The 26,389-nt window shown below is 43.4% G+C and overlaps 1 protein-coding gene across 9 annotated transcripts in view; it reads right to left on the bottom strand.

The window, feature by feature from the left end:
* MYT1 (myelin transcription factor 1) overlaps positions 1-26,389 on the bottom strand; it is a 113,462-nt gene that overhangs the window by 15,485 nt on the left and 71,588 nt on the right. For 6 of the 9 annotated variants that reach the window (XM_074969389.1, XM_074969392.1, XM_074969395.1 and 3 more), the window contains 11 exons: positions 25,924-26,014; positions 22,591-22,704; positions 20,789-21,003; positions 17,978-18,183; positions 16,292-16,561; positions 14,754-14,908; positions 12,931-13,029; positions 10,719-10,781; positions 10,491-10,559; positions 3,587-3,649; positions 2,935-3,018 (listed from right to left, as the gene is read on the bottom strand). In XM_074969389.1, coding sequence (XP_074825490.1) covers positions 2,935-3,018; positions 3,587-3,649; positions 10,491-10,559; positions 10,719-10,781; positions 12,931-13,029; positions 14,754-14,908; positions 16,292-16,561; positions 17,978-18,183; positions 20,789-21,003; positions 22,591-22,704; positions 25,924-26,014 — 1,429 coding nt within the window. The remainder of the gene's footprint in view (positions 1-2,934; positions 3,019-3,586; positions 3,650-10,490; positions 10,560-10,718; positions 10,782-12,930; positions 13,030-14,753; positions 14,909-16,291; positions 16,562-17,977; positions 18,184-20,788; positions 21,004-22,590; positions 22,705-25,923; positions 26,015-26,389) is intronic. The other 3 variants (XM_074969396.1, XM_074969391.1, XM_074969390.1) reach the window with 2 other exon arrangements.

The following is a 26,389-nucleotide window of genomic DNA, read 5'->3' as shown; positions in this document are numbered from 1 at the left end:
AGACAGAACATATTATATTTAATATTTTCTTATAAAAGTTTAAGCAAAATGAACCAACATGATAAAATCTTCACAAAAAGTTTCCACATTATTGAAATGACCTGTTTTTAACTTATTAAAAGTTTTGACTTTATCTAAACAGAATGATTCAAACATATCAAATCAAAATGCTTCAATGGTTCTGAACAGAATTTTGGGGGAATTTTCATTTTGTGGGAAAGATTAAAATTTCAGCTTTTTGTTCAGATCTGGAACCATTTTTTCCCCAAAATGTCAAAATTCTGGTTTCCAAGCAGCTCTACTGTATGTTATTTCAGCTGACCTCATCAAGTGTGTATGTATTTGTTTGTGCGTGCGAGTGTGTGTGCACACATGCACAGCAACTGCCAAATGATGCAATGGTCCAACCAAGGACCTCTTTCTCCTTTTTACTGATGTGTGATCTATTCTGTATATATATTTGTGCGTGTATGTAAGTTTCATATGTATAGACTGGAGCTTCCCATGGATCCTTTATACTGTGCTTCCTTTGCATACTTTGCCCACAGTTCTGCCTTCATTTGAATTTCCTGTGTCTTCACTCATGCAGCATCAGCCCAATTTTAGATCTCATGGGACTAACTCAGAGAAGTAAACATTTAAACAAAATGGCACACACGGCGTAGCTGATTGTCTGTTGTACTTACAGGGCCAAAATTGAGACAGTCAGCACTTTGCCAGCGCTGTCTTTCGATTTCACTCCCCTCTCTGTGCCATTGGTTAATGGAATCAGATTATGGATTTTTTTCCCCTTAGCAATTTGGAACATTTACGTCAAAAAGGATTTTTCTGAAGATTGTAGAATAGGTTGCTTAATTTTTAATAAACTCCTGCTAATTATCACACAGCTCATTTAACCAAATACTTCTCTTCCTGTGGATTGAAGACTAAAAGCAGAGCAGATGGCTCAAATATCATCTAGTTTTTAAACATCTTTTCTATCAGTTATTGCATTTCTATTTACCGTGGACACCCATTGGTGAGTAGCAATATGCCATTTTCCCTGCTCATGACAGAAAGTTGCACAGCACTTTAGGTGCATTACACAGCCACATTTTTGCACTTGCAGCTGAAAAGGGAGCACAAATTGCTAATGTATCAACCTGCTGGAGGGCAGAAATTGGAAATATAGAAGCACAAAAACTCAGATTTACTCACCTGCAATACATGTTGCAAGGACAAACTTTACACCCACAAAAACACAAGCCAGAACTCAGGCCAAGACAAAATATGCCCATTTTGGGTGCTTCCATTTAGAGTTGAGCAAATTATTTTGGCTAAAATACAGTATTACCAACCCCATATAGTCAAAAATCATGAGTCAGGCCCCTCCAAACCATGAGATTGCCTTCAAAATAATGAGATTTTTTTAAAAAGAGTTTAAAAATGGGGTGCTTTTAATTTGCCTCCAGTGTTTGAGACTTTAGGGTATGCTTGGATTATGTTTTCTAACTTTTCCTCAGCCACGATGGCTAGAAACTTACTTCGAAAAACCTGAAACCTGAGACTGCCTCACAATCAAATAAATCCAGGATTCGAGTCGTAAGAAAACACCCTCCCAATGTCAGGAGCACAGTGGTAAAATCAAGAGAGTTGGCAACACAGACTTTTCCAAACACCTGTTTGGAGGTTTGAAATGTTTTTGATAATTATTATTCTCACGTGCCTCTGCACTTCCTGGTTCCCACAAAAGGGTTGTAGGATTCTGAAACAACTGTTTTTTGTGGTCATTTTGGTACAAAGCTGTAAGATTTGTCTCTTAAGGTATTGGACTCTTGTCATGTGACAGAGGCCTAACCTTCTGTAACCCATATTAGGTGACTGAGGCTAGGAAATATATTTCAGTTACTTACCACTGCTCCTGTCACACATTTATTACAAACTAGTACAAGGTACTTCACAATCGATGAGATTTTCCAAAGTGGCCCAAGGGATTTAGAATCTCCATTCCTCAATCCCCTACATGCGTTGAAAATCTCAGCCGGAGACTCTAGGGCAGTGGTTCTCAATTCGCAGTCTGCGGGCCACTTGCGGCCCAATCAGCACACAGCTGCGGCCCATGTGACATCCTCAGGGCCATAAAGGTAGTATATATATTGTGTGGATGCAGCCCACATAACACAGAGAGCTGCATATGAGGCCCACAATGGTAAATAGGTTGAGAACCACTGCTCTAGGGCCTATTGTAAGTGCGGGGGCCATTGCGGGGAGGAGCAGAGCGCTTCTTTGAGCGTACATTAACAGCATGAAATAGTCAAACTAATAAAGTCTTGTTCAGTGTTGTCCTGGGCCCGATCCTGTGGAGTGCTGCATGCCCTCAATTCCCACTGTTGTTAATGGGAGTTGAAGGAACTCAGCAGCACCCGTGGACTGCTCTTTGCCAAGATGGAAGCCTAGAACACTTGGACAGAAACTCTGTCTGGTCAGTTATAAGAACAGCAATTTCTTCACGAAGTATTAAGAGAAAAGGTGTCAGGAAATTAATAAATTGAGCTGGTGAAAAATGTTCTACATTTCAAATTTGGAAAATAAGTGGGAAATATTGACCACATTTTCCCCCCGTCCCCCATTTTTATTTTTTGCCAGCTCTAGGACTAGTCAAAATTCTTCAAATTTCAACAGTATTTTGGATTGTGGGGAAGAATAAACGGGAAAAAATGGAAAATATTTTACAATTTCTACCTCCCTCCCCAATCACCTCTTCAAATTAAGGTCCTGAGCCTGCAAAGACGTATGCATATGCTTAACATTAGGCACAGCGAGAATTCACATTGACATCAATGGATAGTGTAAAGTTACACATGTGTGTAAATCGGTGTAATGCTGCATGAGTTATTGAAATTGATCAGTTTCCAATCCTGAAAGGATCTACTCAGGAACTTCCTCTGGACTTACTTCATCAGCTCCGGGTCTTCTTTGTCATCTTTCGTGGGGGTTATCTTGATGCCACTTTTCTTGGCACGGGGGCAGCCTGACAGACTATGTTTAAAAAGAGAAGAAAGGCCCGTCTCATTGGCAGAATTACCGCTTCTAATATTCCCCTGCCTCACTCATCTTTCCCTTGAATTTACTGTAGTGTTGTGATCTCGCTCATTTTGGAGCCTCACATCACGAGGAGAAGTGAGGAGGGAAAAAAAGAGCACATTTTGAGGGAGATGGATAGTAATTAATGGTGTCTAGATAAGAAGATATCTGCTAACAGACTGCAATGTTTAACGGAATTGTTGAAACAGAAGGCTTAGATCGCTTCTATTAATGTTCTAAAGTCATAATAGAAGTCATAAATAGGCAGCATTATTAATAGGAACATTGCATCAGCTAAAATCTGACCCTTTGTCTTTTATTCTGCTGAAGAGAGCTTCTAATCAAATGCTGGAAACATCCAAAAAAAAAAAAAAAAAAGAAGAGAGTCAGATTAAAGAGACGAAAATAGGCTTCCGTTGTCAGTAACATTCATGTTTTATTCAGAACTTTCCAACTCTGCCCACTGCAGAGGAAAAAAATAAAAAGAGGCCATAGAACAAAATAATATCAGTGAAGACCTTACCTCCTATGTGATGCATAATTTCCTGTTATGTGACCAGAACCATCACATCCAGGAGTTGGGCACCTGAGGAAGAATGGGAAACAATGATTAGCAAGGGCTTGAATGAAACAGTAGGATAGCTCACTTTAAAGGAAGAGCTGGAGAGCATCAAACTGGATGCATCTCTCTTTTAACCTTCCCTCCAGCCCCCACCCCCACCCCAAATAGTTCGTAATAATACACAACCCATACTGTTCACACCACAAATCCAAATGGAAACCATTTGAAAACTGGTAGATAGCGCGGTACAATTTAAACAAAAATGAAGTGAAAGTTTCAGGCCTATTTGATGATTGGGATTGGTGGGTGAAGCCCAAAACAACAGAAGGCCTGTCTCTTTAGGTGTGGGAACAGAATCCAGGTATCAGCTGAGTGAGGGGCAGGCAGACACACATACAAAAATGAACAGGGCTGTGGATGCAGATCATAGGGTGAAAATAAGGGAATCAGAAGGTGAGCAGAGAACCTTTGACAATGCCTACTGCTCCAAGAAAGAACCGGAGGAGTCAGGGGATACCACCCAGAGTAACATTACCCAGGACTGTGCATGTACAAGGGACTAGAAAAAAGTCTCATAGCCACACAGAATCTCCCCATTGAGCTTTCCGCCTCCTGGATTGATGGGTGGCGAGGCTGATGAGAAGGTCTCGGATCAGGCATATGAATTTATGGAGGGTGACCTTAAATACACCAGGAGAAAAGGCCCGCTCCTTCAGCCCAGAAAACAACTGATTCCATGGGACAACAAATGATACAAGGGTATTGATACGAGGGTATTTGGATGGGGACTCTAAGCAGAGAACCCCAAACAGTCCCCACTGCTCGGTGAAGGGGTCCAAGGAGCCAGTGGATGTCACCCAGAGGACACAAAAAGATGAGGGAATGGAAGAAGGCCCCATAGTCACAGAAAACCTCCCTGCCAAGTTCCCTTCTCGTGGATTGGTAGATGATCATCTTGGCCAGTGCCAGGAGGAGGTTGATGAGTAGGTCTCAGCTCAGGATTGACAACTCTGGAGACTCAAGTTTACGCCCAGAACAGGTAAAGTGAGAGCTGCAAGAGTGCAAGTTCCCACTATGGTAATTTAATTGTCATTTTTATTTATGTATTATCATTTGTATGCACTCATCACCATAGTAACCGAGCACTTCACAAATGCCAGTGAATTTAGCTTCACAGTGCCACCATGAAGCAGGGAAATATTATTATCCCCATTCTATAAATGTGGAACCGAGACACAGAGAAGTCAAGCGATTTGCTCATGGTTACTCTGTGGAAGAGCCAGGAACCCAGATCTCCTAAATCCCAGGCCCATAAATTAACCACAAGACCATTTGATTGTGACTGTGCCTTATCGCTAGTCTGACGGTACCTTCTCTAGCGGTGAAAGGCTAGTTCAGTCTCCATGCTCATTCAGTCCTTTTCCTTTCTGGTAATACAACCAATCAGGGTCCTGGTTGCTTTTGTCTGTGGAACTGTTCTCACCACGAGCTGGCACCAAGACCACCGAGGCTATGGCTACACTGGAGAGCTTACAGCATCACCATTGTAGCGCTGCTGGATTAATTAAGTCTCGAGTCGACTTAATTAATCCAGCTACCACTGCTCGTTGTGGGAATGCTGGTGGAACACAGTGCTGTCCACGCTGGTGCTTAGATCGGTGTAACTTACGTTGCTCGGGGGGTGGCTTATTCACACCCCTGAGCGACATTAGTTATATTGACCTAAGCTGTGGCCCAAGTCACTTCACATGGGGCATCATGAGTTTTTTATACTTTTTTTTAACATTGCAATACTGCAAATACTTCCTATACCAGCTATAAAGAAATCATTGGCTGTACATTTATGCTCAGCTTTTGCCAGCTATGCCTCATCTGAAGGTACAGCATCCAACAGTCAAAAACATAAATGAAATTAAAGCATGAAAGGAAAAAAATAAGAGCACGTCAATGCAGCTCATTTCCCAACCTTTCTATGATCATTTAAAATGGCATGGAAGCTGGCTTTGGCTTAAACTGTTACCAAGCAAGAGATAATTGAGCAAGTCAAACAGTGAGTAATTAGGGCCATGGAAGCAGTGAAAAAAGTTTTAGAATATGAACTGTGATGAGCAGAACGCTTGGCTGCGGATGTTGTAGGCAATGCGGCAGAAATAAAAGTTGTCATGGGGACACACAAAAGATGTGAGTAGCTCTAGCAGAGGAAGTAATTTACCTGCAAATTAGCTAACAAAAGTTTTGAGTCAAGTTTCAGTATCTGAATGAGAACTCACTGGGGATATGTGAAATGAATTGGAGGTTTGCCATTCATTTCAATGGGAGTTTGAATACCAGAGAGAGAGAGAACTCCTTTCTGAAGATCGAGTCTCCTACACTTAGGCTTGTCTACACTAGAGAACACAGTCATTGGGGGCTAATTACAGGTGTAGACCCTACTCCTAGTGTAGACAGGCAGAGAGCTATAAGCCACAATTTACACTAATGCAGCTCTCCCTGCCTAGCAGCCAGGGTAGGTTGCGCCACTAAAAACTACACTTATAGTGGCTTTTCCTGTCTACACTAAGGATGCACCAGCTCAGATTATCCAGGTGGCTGTGGCTGGGTCACATCCCCAGGGTAGACAAACCCTTAAACTGTGAACCCTTCATCTAACCATTTACTCATGTTGAGTGAACCTTGCTACACTGATTGGACATTTTCTTAGTCCCTTCTTTTTAAGGTATAAGGGCCTGATCCTGTGTGACTGAACCCCATGGGAGTTTTGCCACTGGCTTTACTGGGAGTAGAATTCATCCCTAAATGCCCAGCTATTTAAATATCTCCAAAATGTACCAATAAAATAATGCTCAAACTTGTAATGTGAATGTGGCCCCTGAGCCCAATCTTTTGTGAACACAGCTACATAGTCACATCCCACACAGTCAACAATTTAGTTTTTCCCTACTACTGTCATGTACATCTCTATCTTATTGGCAATACATTTGGATGGCAGCGTGGAATCTACCATGATTAAAGCTGCACGATCCTAAGATAAATACTGGGAATGCCTTTTTTTCCCTACCTTTTCTATAGGTGTCCAGACCAACTAAAGCTGAGATTTTGAAAGCTGCCTCAGCATTTGGACTAGAGCTGGTTGGAAAATAGAAAAATTTTGTGTGAAAATTGTATCCCTGTTTTGTCAGAAAATTTCAAAATTTCACCTTATCCAACCAGCTGTGATTTGGGATTGGAATGTCCAAATCCTTTGGACAACTTTCAAACTACAGGCCTGGGAGACGACAGGGCACCAGGATCTTAAGCATTTTAAAATCTGAAAGTAGAGCTATTTCTTTGTAGTTCTAGGATTGTTTTAGATACGTATCACTGACATCTAATTCCTTCTTGCCTCTCAGTGCCTTTTAAGAGGTGAAGAGAATTATCTGGTTTTTATTTTTAATTATCTTCAAAGAAATCATCCCTGACAGATACCTTGTACTGGATGTTTTGGCCTGCAGCTAATTTTTTATATCTGAGAGATTAACCCCTGAAATAGAATTTATAATGCTGCTGACATAGCCTTATCTAGAACTGTGGAAAAAGTGACACTATAATATGAGTAATACCTGTGGAATCTATTTTCCCCTTTTATAAATGTGCTAAACCAGCATCAAAGCACAGACAAATAATAATACTGTAGTATAAGGTTTGGAGATTTAGTGCTAGCCAGGATTCCTCTGGTTTGTATCACAGGTTGGTGTTAGCACCAGACCATTAATGTGTTCAGGTGAAAAATGTCAATTCGAGGTGTCCATTGACCAACAAATTTTCTGAATAAATTACAGTTTCAGATACATCTGCAACCAATACCTTTTTGCTGGTCCACAGCGAATATGGTCAATGTTCCTAATAAAATTTAATGTTTCTTAGCAGTGGTGAAATGATCCAGTGGTCATTCTTTGGGCTACTATATAAAGCATGGAGGAATATTGCTTAAATAAAGATATCTTAAAGTGTTCTTTGAAAAATATTATCTGTATTGTACTTAGCACTGACCATATAGATACTGTGCTTTCCACCTCCATAACAGGGTATTAACATTAACTAATTGGACCTCCCAATAGTTCTGTGAGGTAGATAGTCATTTCCCCCTCCATTTTATATGGGTATTTCCATTTCCAGAACTACCCAAAACTAAAGGGAAATGTCAGAGGCAAATGTCAAGACAGAAAAACACATGTAAACAAAACAAAATGAAAAAACACCACAAATACCACCTTTTCAAATCTCAGAAAAGGTTTTAATTTGATTTAGTTCAATGTTTCAGCTCAGTTCTTATTTTATCCAAACTACTTTTACCCGTCCCTACCTTGTGATGGAAAAAAACCAATTCCATGAGGAGACACATTTCGGATTCAGGATACCAAGGTGGCATTGCTATAAAGGGTAGTATTAGAATATGGCAGGGGGGTTTTGTTGTCGTTAAGGGGGTGGAATAGGCTTTAATACCATGGTAGTAAAGCAACTACAGCTGTGCATACCTAACATCCCTAATTAGGTAGGACAGTCTCTAGGTTTTTGAATAAAATATTTACCATTTTCCCTTCCTGTCCCTCCATTAAGCATTCCTGGCCCAAAGTATTTCAGTGCAGTTAAAAGCCATGTCCCTATTTTTAACTTGGCACTTCTGGAAGAGGCCCCAAAAGCTATACAGACATGAGGAAAAATGCAAAGAGAAAGGAATTACACCAGTCTGACTATGGAAGAATCCCCCGTGTTGTAATAACTTTTATTTTTAACCTGACACAGGGCCACATTTTTAACACATAGGCCTCAAGGACCACCTATAAAACTGTATTTGCAAGTGCAAGTGGTTATAGCATTTGTGGATACAATGGCTGCCTATAGGCAACTGACCAATTTACATTTGCTCATCTGGCTCATTTGTTGCACATGCTCACATAAACTCAGTTTTGTTGTTGTTGTTTGTGCAGCCACATGTTGGGCAGCCATGTTTTGGAAATTCGGTACTGTAGGATCAGAAGTGAGGGAAAAAGTGATTGTGAAGAGCCTGATCATTCTGAGTCAATAATACATTCACCCAAAGACACACCTGAGTATCTGTTAAGCCTCTCAATATTTCTTAACTAGCACATTTAGAGGTATTTAAACAGGTAAGCGTGATTGCATAGCTGACCAGATGTTAAAGAAGGCACAACATTCGTTAGGATGGGGAGGGAGAGAAGTAGGTTATGCCTCAGCAGGAGTAAGGAGCTTTCCAGGAATTATATAAATTAGGCTTCAGTCTCATCCAAGCGAGGCTCACAACTTAGACATGTCCTAGGATAAGGCTGAATTGCAGATTTGGTTGGAAAATAGGTTTTTTTTAAATTTCAGTTAGTTGAAAACCCAATTTTCCATAGAAAAATAGTTTAAATGCAAAAATTTCAATCAGCCCTACTGAATTATCTATTGGGAGATAACGTATAGATAGGAGATCTGGGTTTGATTCTCTGCTCTGCTGCTCAAAGGTCTATGTGACCTTTGAAAATTTAAGTAAATTGCCCATTCTTCTGTTTCCCCTCCTACCCTCTCTGTCTTGCCTATTTAGATGGTAAGCTCTGCTGGGCAGAGACAGCCTTTTGCTATGTGCCTGTGCAAAGCCTAGCTCAATGAGACCCCACTCTCAGCCAAGACACCTGTATGCCACTGTACTACAAATTCAATTAATAATAATCCTTGTAATATCCACACAAAGCTTTGCTGAATCCGAAGTGAAAATCAACCAACAAGAAAACAAACGGCACAAACTGGCTCCATCTAATATATCTAGAATAATGATTCACAACGCTTTATTTTCCATGTTTCTTGGAGGGATATTAAGTATCCTGCCACACCTTTGAAAAAAAAATATAGAGGTTTGGCCTGAATTTTCCTTAGGGGAGGGAAGTTAAGACAAAACCTGACAAACTCTCCTGTAAGCCTTAGGACCCTTATTAAAGATTCTGAGCCAGAACCTCAGCTTGTGTAACTCAGTGTAGCTCCATCAAGCTTAATAAGGATTTGGGAGGGGTGAAGCCATTGGTAGACTAGAGTTGCATGCAGATTTCAAATATGGATTCCTTGATTCAGGATCATATACGAAAACAGTGCAAATCTTAACTCCAATGTAATGCTTTGGGACAGTTAATTGACGTTGTTGGAACTGTACCTATTTGCAGCAGCTGGGAATCTGGCCCTATGAATGATGGTGCTTCTGCTCCCTCTCTTTCTCAAATCAAATTCCCATTGAAAGTATGGAAATTTCTCCCTTTTGGTAATGAACATCCCCCAAATTTTTGCATGTAATTAGATTGTCAGGTTGCTTGCAAAGAGCTAGCTTCCTTCTGATACTGATGGGTAACAAGTATTTTACCAACAGCAATTCTGTATAGGACATCTATGGCACTATATAAAGTGTTTTTGGACAAAGATAATAGCGTTACTTAGCTACAGGAGCTCAGAAGGAGACACCAAGTGAAAAGAAAACAGCACATTTCCACTGCAGCCAACAAAAATCTGCCCGGGGTTAAAATCATACATCTGACCATCTTCATGGAACTTCATCTTTCACAATGAGACTTTCTGAGCTTTGATGCTCTTGTCTTATTATTAATATTATTATAATTTATTATTTGTATTACCACAGTGCCTAGGAGCCCAAGTCATGGACCAAGATCCCATCTTAACCTTTCTCCCTCCTCCCCAAGCCCAGGGAAGATGTTTGGCTCACACACTGGAGATCCATTCAGGCAGATTTTGATTGGTTTTTCTAAAGATGAGGGGTATGGGGAAAGCAAGAGCATAGCACAAGGGGGAAAAAAAAGGAGATTTGAGTTTAGCGCAAACATACTTGAGGTCAGCAGAGTGGGCAGCCATGAGGTTTCTGAGGCTCTTGTCAGCAAGAGGACAACCAGAAAGGCTGAAAGAGAAGAGATGGAATATCTGGATAAGCCCAAAAAAATTAAGAAAAAGAGGGGAAGGGCGAAGGAAGGGGAGAAGGAAACAGAACCAAACCATCCACACGATTAAAAAATATGTATTCTAAAGAGTCAGAACCTGAAATGGTAGGTCAACAAACCTGCGGTGAGAGGCATAGTTTCCCGTGATGTGTCCACTGCCATCACAGCCTGGGGTAGGGCAACTGAACAAAAATAATAAAAAGTGTAAGTGCCAAAAAGAAATAAACTCATTGAAAGATTCATGCATGGGTAAAAACAGGGAAGAAACCTTTCTTGGGTGAAAAATAAAATAAATTTGGTTGGCGTGTGGGCCAGGGGTCTTTGGGTAGGTGAAATACCGGGGTGTGTTCTGGATTTTGTTAGCACAACTTAGCCTTGGCCTTGATATTTACTTATTAGTGTTAGCAGCCGGTAGAAATCTGTACAAATAAACCAACTGCTTCCTTTTTGGCCTGCTCTCTTTCCCTTTGTTCCCAAAAGGCCACGGCGACCTTTCCTTCTTTGAAGGAATTTGTGGCAAAATATGAAGAATGAGTAAAAAGATTGTTTGCTTGGGGTATTTTGTTTTTGTCTGTGTTTTTAAAAGGAAGAACTAAACCAGCCTTAATGGCATTGTAAATGGAAAACCAGCTTTACAGACTCAGTATTGCCAGTTCTCGTGGTTTTTATCACAGTCTTGTGACATTTTATTAGAACCCCCAGCTGCTGGAATCAGGTGATTATCTGTGAATCTCAGCTTTCATAGAATTATAAAAGTGTAGGACTGGAAGGGACCTCAATAGGTCATCTAGTCCAGTCTCTTGCACTCAAGGCAGGAGTAAAGAAAATAACTAGACCATTCCTGACAGGTGATGGTCTAGTTATTAGAGCTTTCTTTCTTTCAGTTTCTAGCACTTAAGGCTGCAGAGAAAAGCCTGAATCCTAAATGTTCCATCACCTGAAGGCAAATTAAAAGACCTCAATTTAAAAAATAAATCTCATGATATCTGGGGTTTCACTCATAATTCTTTAACAGCTGGAGCTGGGCATGCTGCAAAGAGATGGTTTATCTTGGCTTTGTTTTATATCTCTCTACCTCCCCACTGCTTCCCAGTGAATCTTATAGGTAATGGGACAGGTGTGGTGGGTTTGTGATATTCAGGAAATAAAATCCATAATGCTGTCTGTGATTGCACAGCTACAGTTGCATACGGTGGGGCTTACTATACAGTGTAGCCAAACACAGTCTTCAAATATGGATTCCTGGGTTCAGGACCATATCTGGGAATTAGTGCTAATGAAATACTTTGGGCTGGATTCTGGCTCCCCCTGCATGGGTTTGCAAGGTATGGTGGGGGTTCTAGGGAGCCATCTTCCTCCATCCCTTGTGCTCCATAAGGACCAACGCTGGGAGAGCCAGAGTGCCACCAGCAGTGGTCGATATGCCAAATGGGTCGGGACATGGCCATGACCCCGTCTCCATTTTCCGCTGGCTAGTGGAATGAGGCCATGTGACCAAGTAAAAGCAGCAACTTGGAAAGGGTTAAGCGATCCCTACCTGTCACACATTTGGATGGAGCATATAAGGAAGAAGAAGCTGGGTCCAGGGATATCACAGGGGAAGATCGTGACCTCTTGAGGCCTTTGGGTATTATGGTCAGTGATTTCAGCAGCTGTTTTATTCTGTTGTCTGACTATCGTGGTAAACAATAAAAAGCACCCCGCGGAAAGGGCCTTCTGAAGGACTTGGGCTTGGAGTTTGCTTCCCTCCCCTGGATGCTGGAAAAGCCCACCAGGCCAGTGCTGGGGGAGCACAAGCTACACCTCCAAAGACAGGTGCAAGATCTGCTTCTCAGTGAATTCCCACAGCAGGCCACACGCATTGTGTCTGCCTCGGCATGTCTGCAATATGGCATCCCTCCTTGCCTTTCCATAGCACAGCTTGCCCAGCCATGGTACAGCTCTCTGCATAGAAACAAGCCCAGTGACTTAATGGTAGTGTTAGATGCTATTATTCATGGTTCCAAATTTGGGGCCTGGTCCTGTCCCTAACTGCCCAAGCTGAAGGGATTGAGGGAGTCCTGCAAAGACAATGTTCTCAACCCTTATGGGGAGGGAGTGTCTTGCATCAGCCTGGAGCAACCATGGTAGATGCACAAAGCAATAATGACAGGATCTGGTCAGAGGGTTGCAAAACATGGCGCCTTTGAGGGTGGTGGAAAGTAGAAATACCAAGAATGGGTTGGGGCGGGGAGGAGATGGCTGTACTCTGAACACAGAAAGAAGCAACCCACATCAATACACAGTGCACAGGAACTGGATAGAATCTTGGTACTAGGGCAGGACAACTACCTCATAGTTTGTCCATGATGATGGTCCTGGGACTCCCGTTTCTGATGCCCCACAAAACAACTTGTTTTATACCCTCTGCTGTTGCTGCCTCCACTCCCTCTGCATTATGGGACAAGGGGCACATGCAAAGGTTACTCACACCAAGATACAGAAAGGAAAATCAACCTCAAGTCCCTCTCACAGGAACAAAATATATATATATAATCACTGGAACTACGATTAACTTGCAGATGTTCAACCAACAATATACATTGCTGTGTGGCACTAGTGACTTGTATGCGTAGGGTGGCCATAAACAAGACAGAAATGGGCAACACTTTCCCAGACACTTGCCACCAGCATCTTGAGATGATGCAGGGACCATATGGACATAAAAACTCAAATCTACATGACAAGTGAGTTTGTTCATGGATGGCCTTCATGCAGTGCACCGTAGTTCAAGGTGATGGCAGAAGGATCAAAGAGGACTTGTGTCCTGGTATGGAAAGGAAGCTCGGAGCTGCCTAGAACGCCAGGAAGATTCCTTTCCAGAGCTGTTCATTGCCATGAAACAGTCTCCCTTTGAATACTGCCAGGGGTCAGGGAGAACTTGGCTTACCCACCCCAGAAATTGATGCTCATGCCATTTCTGAAAAAAAAAACCTTTAAAATTTTGCCTATGGGGATTGTTTGAAGTGTCTTGCTCATGTAGGGAGGATTCATTCCCCTCTTCCTCTGCTCACCTGGGACTTCCACATATCCCCCGTTTCCTTCCAGCATCACATACTCCCCTTCAAAACTCCCACTTGCATTGCCAAATAATGAACTAGACTGAAAGAGGTCAGCGAAATGAAGGCTTGTTGGGCCCTTCCTACCTTATATTTTTTTAAAAGGTCAGACTTACTCTGGAAATAAGCCTAGGAATAATAGCTCCATTGACAAGTTTACTTTACTTCAGGGATCAGCCTTCCTTTAGATTAGAGATGGGTCCAAGCTGCAAAGTTTGGATCAGGATCTGAATTCTCCCCTTTTGTTCACATGAGCAATACGGATCCAGGATTCTTCATCGTCTCCTAAGGAGAGGGATCCAGCTGAAAAGTTCTGGATCCAAACTTTCCAAGTTTCTACGGCATTCAGGTCTGGAGTTTGATTCAGGGCCCTCTCAAACGTAGCACACAGTGCAATAGTATACACTTGCATTGTTTCAATAGTACACATTGCAGAGTCTTTATAGCTTTCTTCCTGGGGACTGTACTCACTGCTCTGTGTTACCAGAAAACACTGTTGCACTAGCTGAGACGGCTGCTAGACTGCCTGCTTACCTGCCTTTTCAACTCTGGGCGTGATGGCACTGGGTTCTGAGCACCAGCTGGGAGGTACCGAGATCCCTTGGCTACATTGACGTCAAAGGATAGTTTAGCATCTCGTACCTGAGGAGGCAGGGGACTGGGCAAACTCTTTCCCTCGATCACTGCACAAGTATTAATTTTAAGGGGAAATATATTGGGAAAATGGTCTCGGAAATTATGCGTTCACAGCCATTTTCATGAATCCTGGGACTAAAGAGCTTTCAACTCGGTTCTTTTAATCATTACACAGGTCCAGGAAGACCGTCTGGGATAACCCTTCATCTTGATAATCAGAAGTAGTCAGAGGCTGAAATTTCTTGAAGCTTCTGGTTTGAAGTGTTTGGATTAAATAAGACCATCACAGTATGAAACAATGCTGAACATTTTAGTTGTGTTTTTTTTTTTTAACTGATTCCCACCTCCCCACCCTTCCTGGCTGTCCTGCGCATTTTATACATTTCACTTGGGCTCTGCCGTCAAAGAGGCAGGACTTACGTGAGTAGCTCCTTCTTGATGTCCTTGGGAAGGAATTTAAGTTTGAAGTTGGTTAAGGTAACTTCCCCGGGGTATTTCCGTTCTTCAAAGTTCTCCTCTGATACTTCCTGCTCATCTGCTTCAGAGGAGGCAAAAGAATGGGCTGCAGGCTCTGACTGTAAGAAACCAGTGGGAATAACATCTTTACTGATCCACATGCTGTGAACATGGCAGTGCTGAGGGATCAAAAGAGTCCATCTATCCATCGTAGCCTTTCTATAGCTCCCATCATCTGAGCTCCTTGCAATCTTTAGTATATTTATCCTTCCAACAACGCTGGGAGGCAGTGCAGTGCTATTATTCCCTTTTAAATGGGAAACGGAGGCACAGAGAGGTTAAGCAGCTAACTAAGTTCACACAGGAAGTCTGTGGTAGAGCAGGGAATTGACCCTAGGTGTCCTAAGTTGCAGGCTAGCACCCTACTCACTGGATCATCCTTCCTGTCAGGAATTCTAAATGTCCAGTGTCTGGTTCTGGTCTTGCTCCCACTAGATGTTCGCCAGTGTAATTTCACTGGAGTCGCTGCTGATTTACCCTGATGTCACTGAGATCAGAATGAGGCCACTGGGTTTATAGTTATTGATTATTTCTCCCCTCCACTTGGCTCATTAATTCACGCTGCAATCCTCTCAGTCACGAGTGGGGACACTCATTTTGCCTGACCTTGCAGCTGCTTGCACGTTTTGGGTCAGATCCCGGTCCCCAGCTCCAGCCTCTCTGCCCCACTCCAGCGACACAAAGGAGACAGAGAACTGCCCTAACATGATGTTAAGGAGTTCCTAGGTGATGCAAAGCAGGTGTAGCCAGCTTTATGCCATCTACTGCAGAGGGGCATTCCTGAGCAGGCTGGGATAGGAGGGGGCATGGTCTGAGCATGCTGTACTGTGGTGATCCCTGGCTGGGGGAGCAGTCCCTAAGGGATCACTCCAATCTGCATAACTTAGAGCAGCTGTTAGGTTGCTCTAAATTATGCTGAGTGGCTGATTCAGCCCCAGGACCAGGGTGGCAGAAAGTCGGCTTAGAGCTGTTTCCTCTTTCACCCTGTGTCCTGTGCTGGGTGCAGGGATCTGGGCCAGAGGGTTTTAAATTTGCATGCAACTTCAACCTTATCACATCTGCATTCTACTCAGGGGAGATGGTGAGAAAAAGAGAAAGAAAGAGGAAGAAAACAACAGACAAAAACAGAATGAGAACTGGAGAACGGAGTGGGCAGAGTGAAAAGTGAACACAGAGAGGCTGAAAAGGGATCAGAGAAGCAGGGAGAGAGAAAGAGAGAGAGAGAGAGAGAGAGAGAGAGAGAGAAAACCCTAAACACAGTATGGGTGGGATTTTCCAAAGTACTCAGCACTGGCCTAACTCTGCCCCCATTGAAGTCAATGGGAATAAAGTGCCCAAGGAAGCCAAGAGTCACTGGTCTCTAGAGTGAAAACGTATTACTGTAGATCAATCTGCATCTCAGTGGAAAAGGGACCTAATTACAAGGTCTCATCACCGCTCACCTCTTCTGGCTCCTCTTCCCGCTGACGATTTGGTTTGGTGTAGTCAATGGGGCCATCCCATTCATCCTGACGGGAGGTCTGGCTGGACTGGGGTGAGGTCATGGTGCTGCTAGTGGCACTCGTGCTATTTTGGCGTTGGGACACATCTGGGGACTTCACACTGGGGCTGCTGCTGCAGCTGCTGCTGCTGGGGAAGGTGCTCTCCCGTTTGCGATGCTTGTTCATGCTTAAGTCCAGCGTCCCGTTTTCATCCACCTCAATGTCCATAGACTGAAAGATGGGGGACAACATTCTAAATGAGGCCCTGCAATCAGTTTTTGGAGTGTATTTCTTGCTTTACAGGGCAGTCAGGGGCCTAAAGCAATATGGAGTAGTGGGTACTAGCATGCAACACCCTTTCTTCAAGCTCTGACAGGCAATGGGATGGAATGGAGCAGAATGGGATTTCCTCTCAGAAATGTCCCATGTGAATATGTCGCAACAGTGAATGCAACCTCTGTTTGGAAGGGATGCTTGTCTTGGACAGCTACTTTGTATAGTCACGTGTCTCCATACCATGTTCTACAGACACCGTTGTGGATACTGACCTATTTTCCAAATGAACAATCAAGCACTCTTTCTTCAAAACAGGACATGCTGACTATGCAAAAGATGTACAGTGGTACCCGAGCCAGCACAGGCACTTCTTATTTTAGCATGTCAAGAGTCTTACTCCCAATTTTTCAGTTTAGGCCTCATCCTGCCTGGGGCTGAGTGCCTTTTGATGGTGCCAAGTGCCTTCTGTTGCTTGAGGTACAAGCATGCATAACTACTAAGGAAGTGCTCAGCTCCCCGCAGTACCTGGTGCTTGTGAAGTCAAGCTCCAATAGTACCAGTCCCATCTAGGCTTCAAGTACAGCGGGTCAGGAATTTTAGCTCTAAATGTTTTTTCCACAGAAAAGACATTTTCCTTTTTGCAAAAAAAACCCACTGATTTTCCATTAGGAAAAATCTAAATGAAACATTTAATTGAGGGTCAGTTTGACAATAACCTGCATTCACTTGAAGGCCAAGACCATAACAGGTTTCAAAAAAGAACTAGATGAGTTCCTGGAGGATAGGTCCATCAATGGCTATTAGCCCGGATGGGCAGGAATGGTGTCCCTAGCCTCTGTTTGTCAGAAGCTGGGAATGGGCGACAGGGGATGGATCACTTGATGATGACCTGTTCTGTTCTTTCCCTCTGGGGCACGTGGCACGGGCCGCTGTCGGAAGATACTGGGCAGACGGATCTTTGGTCTGACCCAGTAGGGCCATTCTTATGTTCTTATGATGTGGTGCCTAATGGGAGCTGTAGTTAAGATGCCTCCTGTCCCTGTTCTCCCCCATTGGCTAGCCTTCCTGACTAGAACTACATTTCCCATCGTGCATCAGGGTCTCCCCTCTGCCATTTCGGAAGTCAAAACTTTTGAGAGCCTTTTATTCTGTGTAAAGTTTTGGCATTTTGTCCTGATTCAGGATGAAAACTGATGTCAAAATATCAACATTTCCCTCAGGCCAGAAATACTGATTTTCAGCCCGCTCTAGTTTTAAGTACATTGAAGTTAATTACCTGAAGATCTTTTCTGAACAGTGTCCTGTTTGCATTGTCTTTGCTGTTGTGGATTTTACCCTCAGCCCCCTGCATTTCCTTGCCGTCAAGCTCACCTTGCTGGGAAGATCCTGCTGCTTGGTACTGAGATTTTCTGGCATTTCCCAGCAGCGGGTGGAGAGATTTAAAATGGCGGTGGCAGCCATATGTGCGGCCTCGGCATCGTGAGAATAGTCGAAGCCTGTAGAGGAAGATGAAGTGCTCTTCACATAACTGCTGGAAGGGCTGTGGCTGGGGGAAGAGGCCTTTGGAAAAGGTTTAGCTGCAAAAAGGGAACAATACAGGGCTGATATATAACTTACACATGAGCGTTATAGGCAAATCAATCCCATGCCACTGATTTCAGTGTATATGCATACTGCAATGGCAGCCCTTTACTTATTATAAACCTGTCAGCAAATGTACTGCTCCTGGAACTGAAGGTGCTAATAGCTGGGAACTCATGCTCAGGTGTGCTAAGGTGAAAGGTTCCTGCATTAGCTGACTGCACCATCAAATTCCCAGAATACTGTAGCCCTCTTCATTAAAACCATACCCCTGCACTATCCTGAGGGCTTCAAAGGGGAAACAATAGCGAATCTTCACCTGTTTTTTAACTTTGCCTTCTCAAAACTCATATAATTATACAAACATATGTAATTTTTTTAAAATCACATTTTAACAGCAAAACCACACCAATGACAGCTATAAAATGTGACTTTCTGATGATGACACCAGTGAAATAGAGCTCTTCTGACAGCTGGTCTAGCTGTATTAAATCTCCTACAATATAGCTATACTGTCTAGAACTACATTGCCCTGTACATTATTATACACTGTGCCGGACCTGCGTCTGACCTTGCCAGGTGCTGAGCACCCTCGACTCCCATTGAAACACTAGTGGGATGTGAGGAGACTTGCCATCTCTCAGGATTAAGTCAATATAAATCATGGCCCCAATCTTGCAAACCAATCCATTTGTAAGGACTCTGACAACCATATAGACTCCCTTGGAAGTCAGTGTCTCCGTGTAGGCGGAGGGGTCTTCTCACATGGATCCAGCTGCAGGATGGGCTCTGTCTTTCCAGATTTACATGCCAGATCCTGAAGTTCTTGGTCAATTTTTCCTTTGCCCTTATCCAACCAAAATTCCCATTAACTTCAGTGGGAGTTTTGCCTGCGAAAGGCCTGTAAGATTTGGCCTATGTTTGCAAAGCAGCTTGACAAGCTCAGATGAAGGTGCCATAGCAAAGCAAAATGATTTTATTATTCCCATTATGAACTCTAAAAATAAGACAGTATAAACTGCTAATCTTTTCGAGGACTGCTTCCCCCCTCATTGTGTGTGTGCATAATGCCTATTGACATTAATAGGAGTTATGTGCACGCATCCCTCTGGATGAAGAGCTCTTTAAAGTAAGTCCTTAATGAAAGGAACAGATTTGCCTGCTATGATTGGCAATCATATTAATCTTGTTGCTCTGATTAACCCATGGGAGTCTTGCCCAAATGGTTATTCTTGCACATTACTTTTTTTTTTTTTTTTTTTTTAAATTTTGGTCCAGTTTAATCCATGTCTTTTGGTGGGGTCGGGGTATTTGCAAGCACAACCTGACAATATCCAGAATGGTGAGATGCCAATTTCAATTTCACACTGTACACTCAGCGATGCTTTTCCATTTCATAAGTATTGCTGGCACTAATGGACTTGCAATCAGCAAATTAGTAAAAATGAGTGACGAGAAAAAATAAAAAGGATTATCCTAGTGGGGCTGCTGGAATTATTTTTGTCAGTACAATTACCCTGAAAATTCTTTGCGAATATTGCAAATAACACAATCTATTCAGCAGCAGAATCACTTGTGCTGGGAAACAAATTACTTTTCCATCAGCCCTAACCCAGGATGACAGTGGCAGTTGTGCTCTCTGGCCTCCATCCAATTTCATTGTCTGATCCTTTACAGATTTAGTACTGTAATAAAAGGGAGCTTCCATTGTAGTGCAACAACTGGGATGCTTTCAAGCATGAGCACTTTTTAGAGAGCAGCTGCGTCAGGATTAAACAGGACTCTGAAAGTGGGATTAGCTACAAAGAGAAAGCCCTCTTGAGGCTGCTGACTTCTGCAAACTGGTTTCCTAAATCTTTTTTTTTTTTATGCTTTAAAAGATGGATTCAGCATGCATGTGTGGGGACTAATGGAGTAGGAACATTAAACAGTGAAACTGCATGAGTCTGTGCTGGCCATCCACTGCAGAGGTGTAGCATACAATTCTTAGCCCACCATGTCCATCTCAATTCCTGGACCTAAAGGTCCATCCTCAGGGGGGTTGTTTGATCATTTCATTTTACACATGCATCTATTTGGAGGCTTCCTTTGGTCAATGGCTCTGCCAAGTCATGCAGAATCCTTGGTAGATAAGAGTGGTAGGTAGATAAGATAGATAAGATATTAGACAACTGATGGCTAGAAGGTGTGTGGTTAATACAATATAATACGTGAAACAAACAGGTAGAATATCTTAGTTAGATATCAGATAGAGAAGAGAGAAAATATAAGCCAACTAGCTAGAATGGAAACAGATGGATGAATGGAGGAATATACATGAGCCGTAAGATACTGGGGACAAACTGGAGGCTACTGTGTAACTTATCCCACCTAGAGATATTGTTCAGATGAACGTACCCAAGGCTGGATGCAATTCTCCCCAAAGCTGAAGCCAAAGAAATTGTCCTTTGGGCTAAGCACTCCATAGATGACTGTTCTTACTTGTCCCAGCCCCTTCACTCAAACACACCCTCCCAAGAGCCACAGTATTCTCTGGCAAGTGATATTTGATGATAAAGCACAGAGCACTCAGCACCAAACCCCTCACTTGTCCCAACTTACATTTAAAGGCTTTCGGTGAGGTTTCGCTAGTCTGAATCTTTGGGGCAAGCATGCGTTTGCCAAAAACCTGAGCATCAAAACTTGCATAATCGAAGGTGACCTTGGAGTACTTCTCCAGCTCCTTGGCCAGGTTGGCCCTAGGGGTTGCTGGAACCATGTTGGGCCTGTAGCTCCCATACTGAGGAATCTCCAGCTGCTTCACAAAGCACATAGGCCTGCAGATAAAAAAAGAACCAAAACCCAACAATCAACAATACTTCTCTTTCTTTTCCCCGCTTTGTAAGTGATTCACAGTGAAAGTGCCAAGCCATTTCTTTTCTCCAGAGGATGGTTGACAAATATTATACCCAAAACAAAGCAGGATCATTTTTTCATAACTCTGTTCATGGGTTTATCAGATTTTCCTTACAAAATACTATGTGGGCCAGATTCTGATTTCATTTCCTCCAGACCTACATCAGAGTGACAGAGATCAGAATCTGACCTTGAGCTTCTAAAGAGTAGGGCTGGAAATTTCACGTTCCTAATTCTTGCACGGGATCCAGTGATGTTCACTGCATAAATCACAGTGCAACCTTTTATTGTGGGACACTGTGTCTATGTTTGCTCTTTGCCAACAGAAATAAAATCTTGGGGTAGTGCTTTCCTTTGGGAGAGCTGAAAAGAAATGGCATTAAATATTATCAAGAGAGCAGAGTTAAGCTCAAGTCACCACTGTAGGTTTGACTCCACAGTGAATGTGAACACACAATAAGGGAAGGCTGCTACCCTATCTGCAGAGTCCCTTTTAATGACCCACTTCTGCTGTGCAGCCCATAGTGAATCAATTTGACTTGCATATACATTGTATATAAAATGCCTATTGTTATTCCCTTCCTCCTAACCTCTTTCCACTGGTTTTTCCTTAGACTGTGAGCGTCTTGGCCTTAGCACATGGGGGGGGGGGGGAGAACTATCACAAATAAATCAATAAATAATGCTAATGGTCTCCCCCCCGCCCCCGAAAAAAAAGATGCTGAGCACTCAAAACTCCAGCTGACCTGGGTTTTCAGCTGTTCTGAAAAAAAAACAAAAACCCATCAGAGCTTGATGCTTCGCTGGGCTGTAGCACATCAACATTTAGAAGGGTTTGCGCAGCAGTCTTGCCTTAGTGCTCTCATTGTAAACTAACTAACCATATTACACTCCATGTGTAGCATCGTGAATCACAAAACTGTGCAGGCAAGGGATCATCAGGGACATTCTTAGTACTGGCCAGTCCTCATCCCCAGCAGATCAGATAAAACCAGAATAAATCAAATAATTCAAAAACGACGATACTCCCGTCGAACCAACAGGGTCCCACTCCTGCAAGCCATGTCGTCAAAGGAAGACAAATGTTGGGGTTTATTTAAAAAAAGCTGCGACTGAATAATTTGTATGTGGCCTTAAAAAAAAACGCTACTTATAATGCTAATATAATAGCCATAATTCTCAGGCAGTTTGCATTGTAGCGTAATCAGCACAAGTGCCTTCTGCTGTACTGTTAAAACCCTTTGGCCTGTAGCCTCAGCATTAATTGATGCTACAGAAGCAATTCATTGTCCTGGATGCCCTCCATGGGATCATCAATTAAATATCCCCGCACCTTGGAGAGACCTATGATCACAATAACAGGCATCGGCAGTATCAAGATGCAGCAGTACATGAATGGATTGTGACGGGGTTCTTTTTGCAACAGATTTGATTTGATTTTATTTTGGGTGGGAGCTGGGGTTGGAAGAAATGTTGTTACAAATTTCCTTGTTATAAATCTAACATACCTGAGTATCCGGTCAGAATTGGAGCTACTCTTAGAGGGGTCACCGGCCTGCGGTTGTTGCTTTTCATGAGATTTGGCTAATTTTTCAGCAGCGGCTATGGGGCACCCAGATAAACTGTATGGAATTAAAAGAGAAAGAAAGGAAAGCTAAGCATGAGGAACTGGGATGAAGATTTCCATATGCTTTACAGACCAGGATCTGCACTGAGCCCATGAGAAAAATCTTTTTATTATTATTATTGTTATTATTTTGGCAAGCTGTAAAGCATTCAGGCATCCACCGTGATATTGCTCAGAAATAAAAGTTCAGAAGCATTCAAAGAACCAGGATATGGATAAAAAATATCAATAACCTGGGTTGAGTTCCTCAAAGAGCGAATGAGGGAGGTATGGTTCATTTGGAGAAATTTTAATGAATAAATGTAATTTCTTCTCCTTACTTGTTCTGGTTCCTTGCTTAAGCAAACATTTCCAGGGGTGATTTCAGTGGAAAATGTGCTTTGTAGATGTGCAGTTGTGTCAACATCTACTGGTACCAGGGGGCTTGAGTGTGACTTTTACACACATTTGCCATGACCTCCATGGATGGGGCCTGAGTGTGGCTTTTAAGCCACAGCTGTTCATAGGCCATGGTGTGGTGCTGCCCTGCCCCAAAGGAGTCCCAAAAAGAGTCTGCCTTGAGAGAGGGACAGTCCCCCTCAGCACAGCTCCTTGGACATGGGACAGATTGCACCCCGGGGTGCATGAGCTCCGATCCATGGGCCGTTGCTAAAAGGGTGGGTGATGGAGCCAGGGCAGCCTTTGTGGAGTCCTGTTCTCTGCAGGGGAACAGAACACGCCCACCCTGTGCTTTCTGCCATGCAGGGAGTGAAGGGGCTGCTGTTTTGGGCAACCATGAAAGGGATTGGGAGGAGAAGCTACTTTAGGGCGACCAGATGTCCCGATTTTATAGGGACAGTCCCGATTTTTGGGTCTTTTTCTTATATAGGCTCCTATTACCCCCCCACCCCCAGTCCTGATTTTTCACATTTGCTGTCTTGGCCACCCTAAGCTACCTACTCCCCACTCTGCCCTAGCAAGGCTGAAGAGGGGCCACTCACAGCCTAGGCCATGCAGATCCTGAAATGCTTGCTATGATTGGCTGTAACTCAGAATTACAGTAGCGGCTCCCATTTTAGCAGAGCTGGATCCTCCAGGCCTTGACTGCCCCCTCTTCAGATGTTTGCAGTGGGGATCCTGCCCCTTCCTATCCTAGTTGGGGCGGGGGAGGTCCTGGGAAGGTTTGGGTCACCTCTGTGTCAAGCACCCCTCTTCTGTCCCCCCTGGGGAAGCTCCTCTGTCAGAGCTCTGCAGGGTTCAGTCTCCACACACATGGAGATGGTGGGGCAGGGACAGGTGAGGGGTAGGGCCTTGGGTAGGCAGCCTGCAGGCTGACACTGGGTTCTCCCCTTCACACCCACAGGGAAAACTGGTGGAATTTCCTGTGGAAAGAGCCTGCAGCAACTTAGATGGCTCCCCTTCTCAGTGGCTCGGAAAACATCCCCCTCAAGCCCCAAGAATGGCTCTGAAGTAGCTGATACCAAGGCAGCCACTAGAAACCTGGCTCCTGTAGAAGCAATTCTCTCCAGGGGTGAGCAGGAGCCAGCGGGCCCTGACACTAATGCAATGGCAAAGGGCTTCTGTACAGAAGCTCTTTGTCATGGTCTCAGGAGATTCATGGCTTTGAGGGGCATGGAACCTCAGTTTATCGAAGGAAGTACTCCTGCTCCCCTCCTTGTGCAAGGATCTGACTGGAATTATGGGTGGAGCGGCTTTGTTGCCCTGGAGACAGGCTCCAGGCCCTCCATGTTTACTCAGTCCTGAGTCAGGCAAAACTCCTATTGACTTCTGTGAATTCAGTGTTCCTTTAGGAGAGATGCTGCTAGGGCTGGCTTGAACAAGCAGAGTACAGGAGGCGCTCCACGATCTTCCCCTACAGAGCTCTGCATCTGAACCTCAATCCTGGCTGGGGTCACCCCTGCTATTCCAGTCACAGACGCCTTTTGAGCAGAGCTTAAATGGCAGTTTTGGGATGTTGACTAAGGCCCTCGTACTTATTATCACCAGCGACCCAAGCCAGGATTTGAATTCGGGCCACTTGACTCGAATCTGGCTCATGAACCCAACTCTCAACCACTGCCCCCGCCCTCCCTTGCGTTGAACATCGATTATCAGACTGAAAACAGTTGACAGTCTCTTGTATTATCACTGGGCTGACCTGCAGGTGAACTGAAAATGAACTTTTCTCCCAACTCTTGCTGCTCTTTTCTGCTACCCACGCGCATCAGTCAGTAACTGTGGATGCTTCCACTTGTGTTGCAGATGCTCACTGCTACCTGCTAGTTAGTGTGCAAGACAAATGGGTCTTATCAAGTGAGTGAGAGCATTTCACTCATTTTCCCCTGGCCTCTCAGGCTGTGAGGAGGCATTCATCACATCAATTTATTTCATGATTTCCCCACAATGTATGAATAAATAATTAAGCAAACTCACCTAGTGCCAGCAAACGAATTTAACATTTATGATTCTGTCAGTCAATCTGTATGTCCATTAAAGTCAAATGATTTGACCAAGACAGTCCCAAGCGTGAGCTAGATAACCGCAGCACTCTGTTATACAGCCTATATTGTCCAAGGCAACACCATTGGCATTTCTTTGCATGACAAGCTTCATAGAAGCCCTCCTGACTAGCAAAACATTTTCTGAGGACCACCGCAGAATTCTCAGCCACCAATAACCTTCTTTACACTAGAGCAAGGGCAAAACCAGAACTTGAGGTACAATTTCGGATCTCCAGATCTGAACCAATCTCTACTGATTAGGTTCCGTCTGAGATCCAAAACTAGAAGGGGGCTATTTTTCACTTCTGGTTGGAGCTACAGATGAAATTCATGCTGAGATGGCAGAAATTCAGGTGAAAATAGCTGATTGCATGACATTTTTACCAACCAAGAAACCTCACAAGTGTTCTGTGCCATCAAACACTAATCCTCCTTTGGACTAGAACCTCATCTTAAACTTCCTCTAGAGCGAAATACCATCTCCTTGACTCCATTCTAACTAAATAACTGCACCCAAACCAAGAAACTCTGCTCTGCCTTATTGCCCATTTCCATTTGATACCTGATATTCTGTCTGATTTCCAGTTTTTTTTTATAGCCATCTATAATTAATCTGTTTTAGTTACACCATATCTCAGTGTGAAGTTCATTATGCAGGGATAAAACCAATGTAATTTTTGCTGTTTGCCTTGATGACGTTTCAGCCCCTGCAGATTAGAACTTGAAGTAAGTACCTTCTGTGTGTGTTGCGATTGCTGTTCACATGACCCTGTCCTGTGCAGCCTGGTGTTGGGCATTTCAACACATTCTCGTGCATAGCCAAGACTTTGTAGCGAGGAGAGGAAGGGAAGAGCGGAGGGAAGTAAAAACAACTTTATAAAAACAGAGCAAAAAAGACAAATAGTCAAGTTTTCATGCTGGCTTCCTAGAAATCAGCAAATATGAAACTGCAATTAAAAGTTGTCTGCGTACAGAAAAGAGTTACAAGCCAACTCTGCTCAGGTCAGCACAAGATTAGCATTTCTGCACAGGCCAGCTTGGTCTTTTTTCCTGGTTAGCTGATTGCAATCCATTTTTCCTCCTCCCCCTTCGTTCCGGAGCCATGCCTGCCCATTTCAGGTGGATTTAAGTGATTGGAGTTGAATCTATGCTTTTATCCTTAGGACTAGTCTTTGTTTGATTTTTAAAAATTTTAATCTT

The sequence above is a fragment of the Natator depressus genome, chromosome 13, assembly GCF_965152275.1.
Source record: "Natator depressus isolate rNatDep1 chromosome 13, rNatDep2.hap1, whole genome shotgun sequence".
Classification (NCBI taxonomy): domain Eukaryota; kingdom Metazoa; phylum Chordata; order Testudines; family Cheloniidae; genus Natator; species Natator depressus.
Note: the sequence above shows the minus strand (reverse complement) of the source record. Positions and strands in the feature narration are given on the sequence as shown.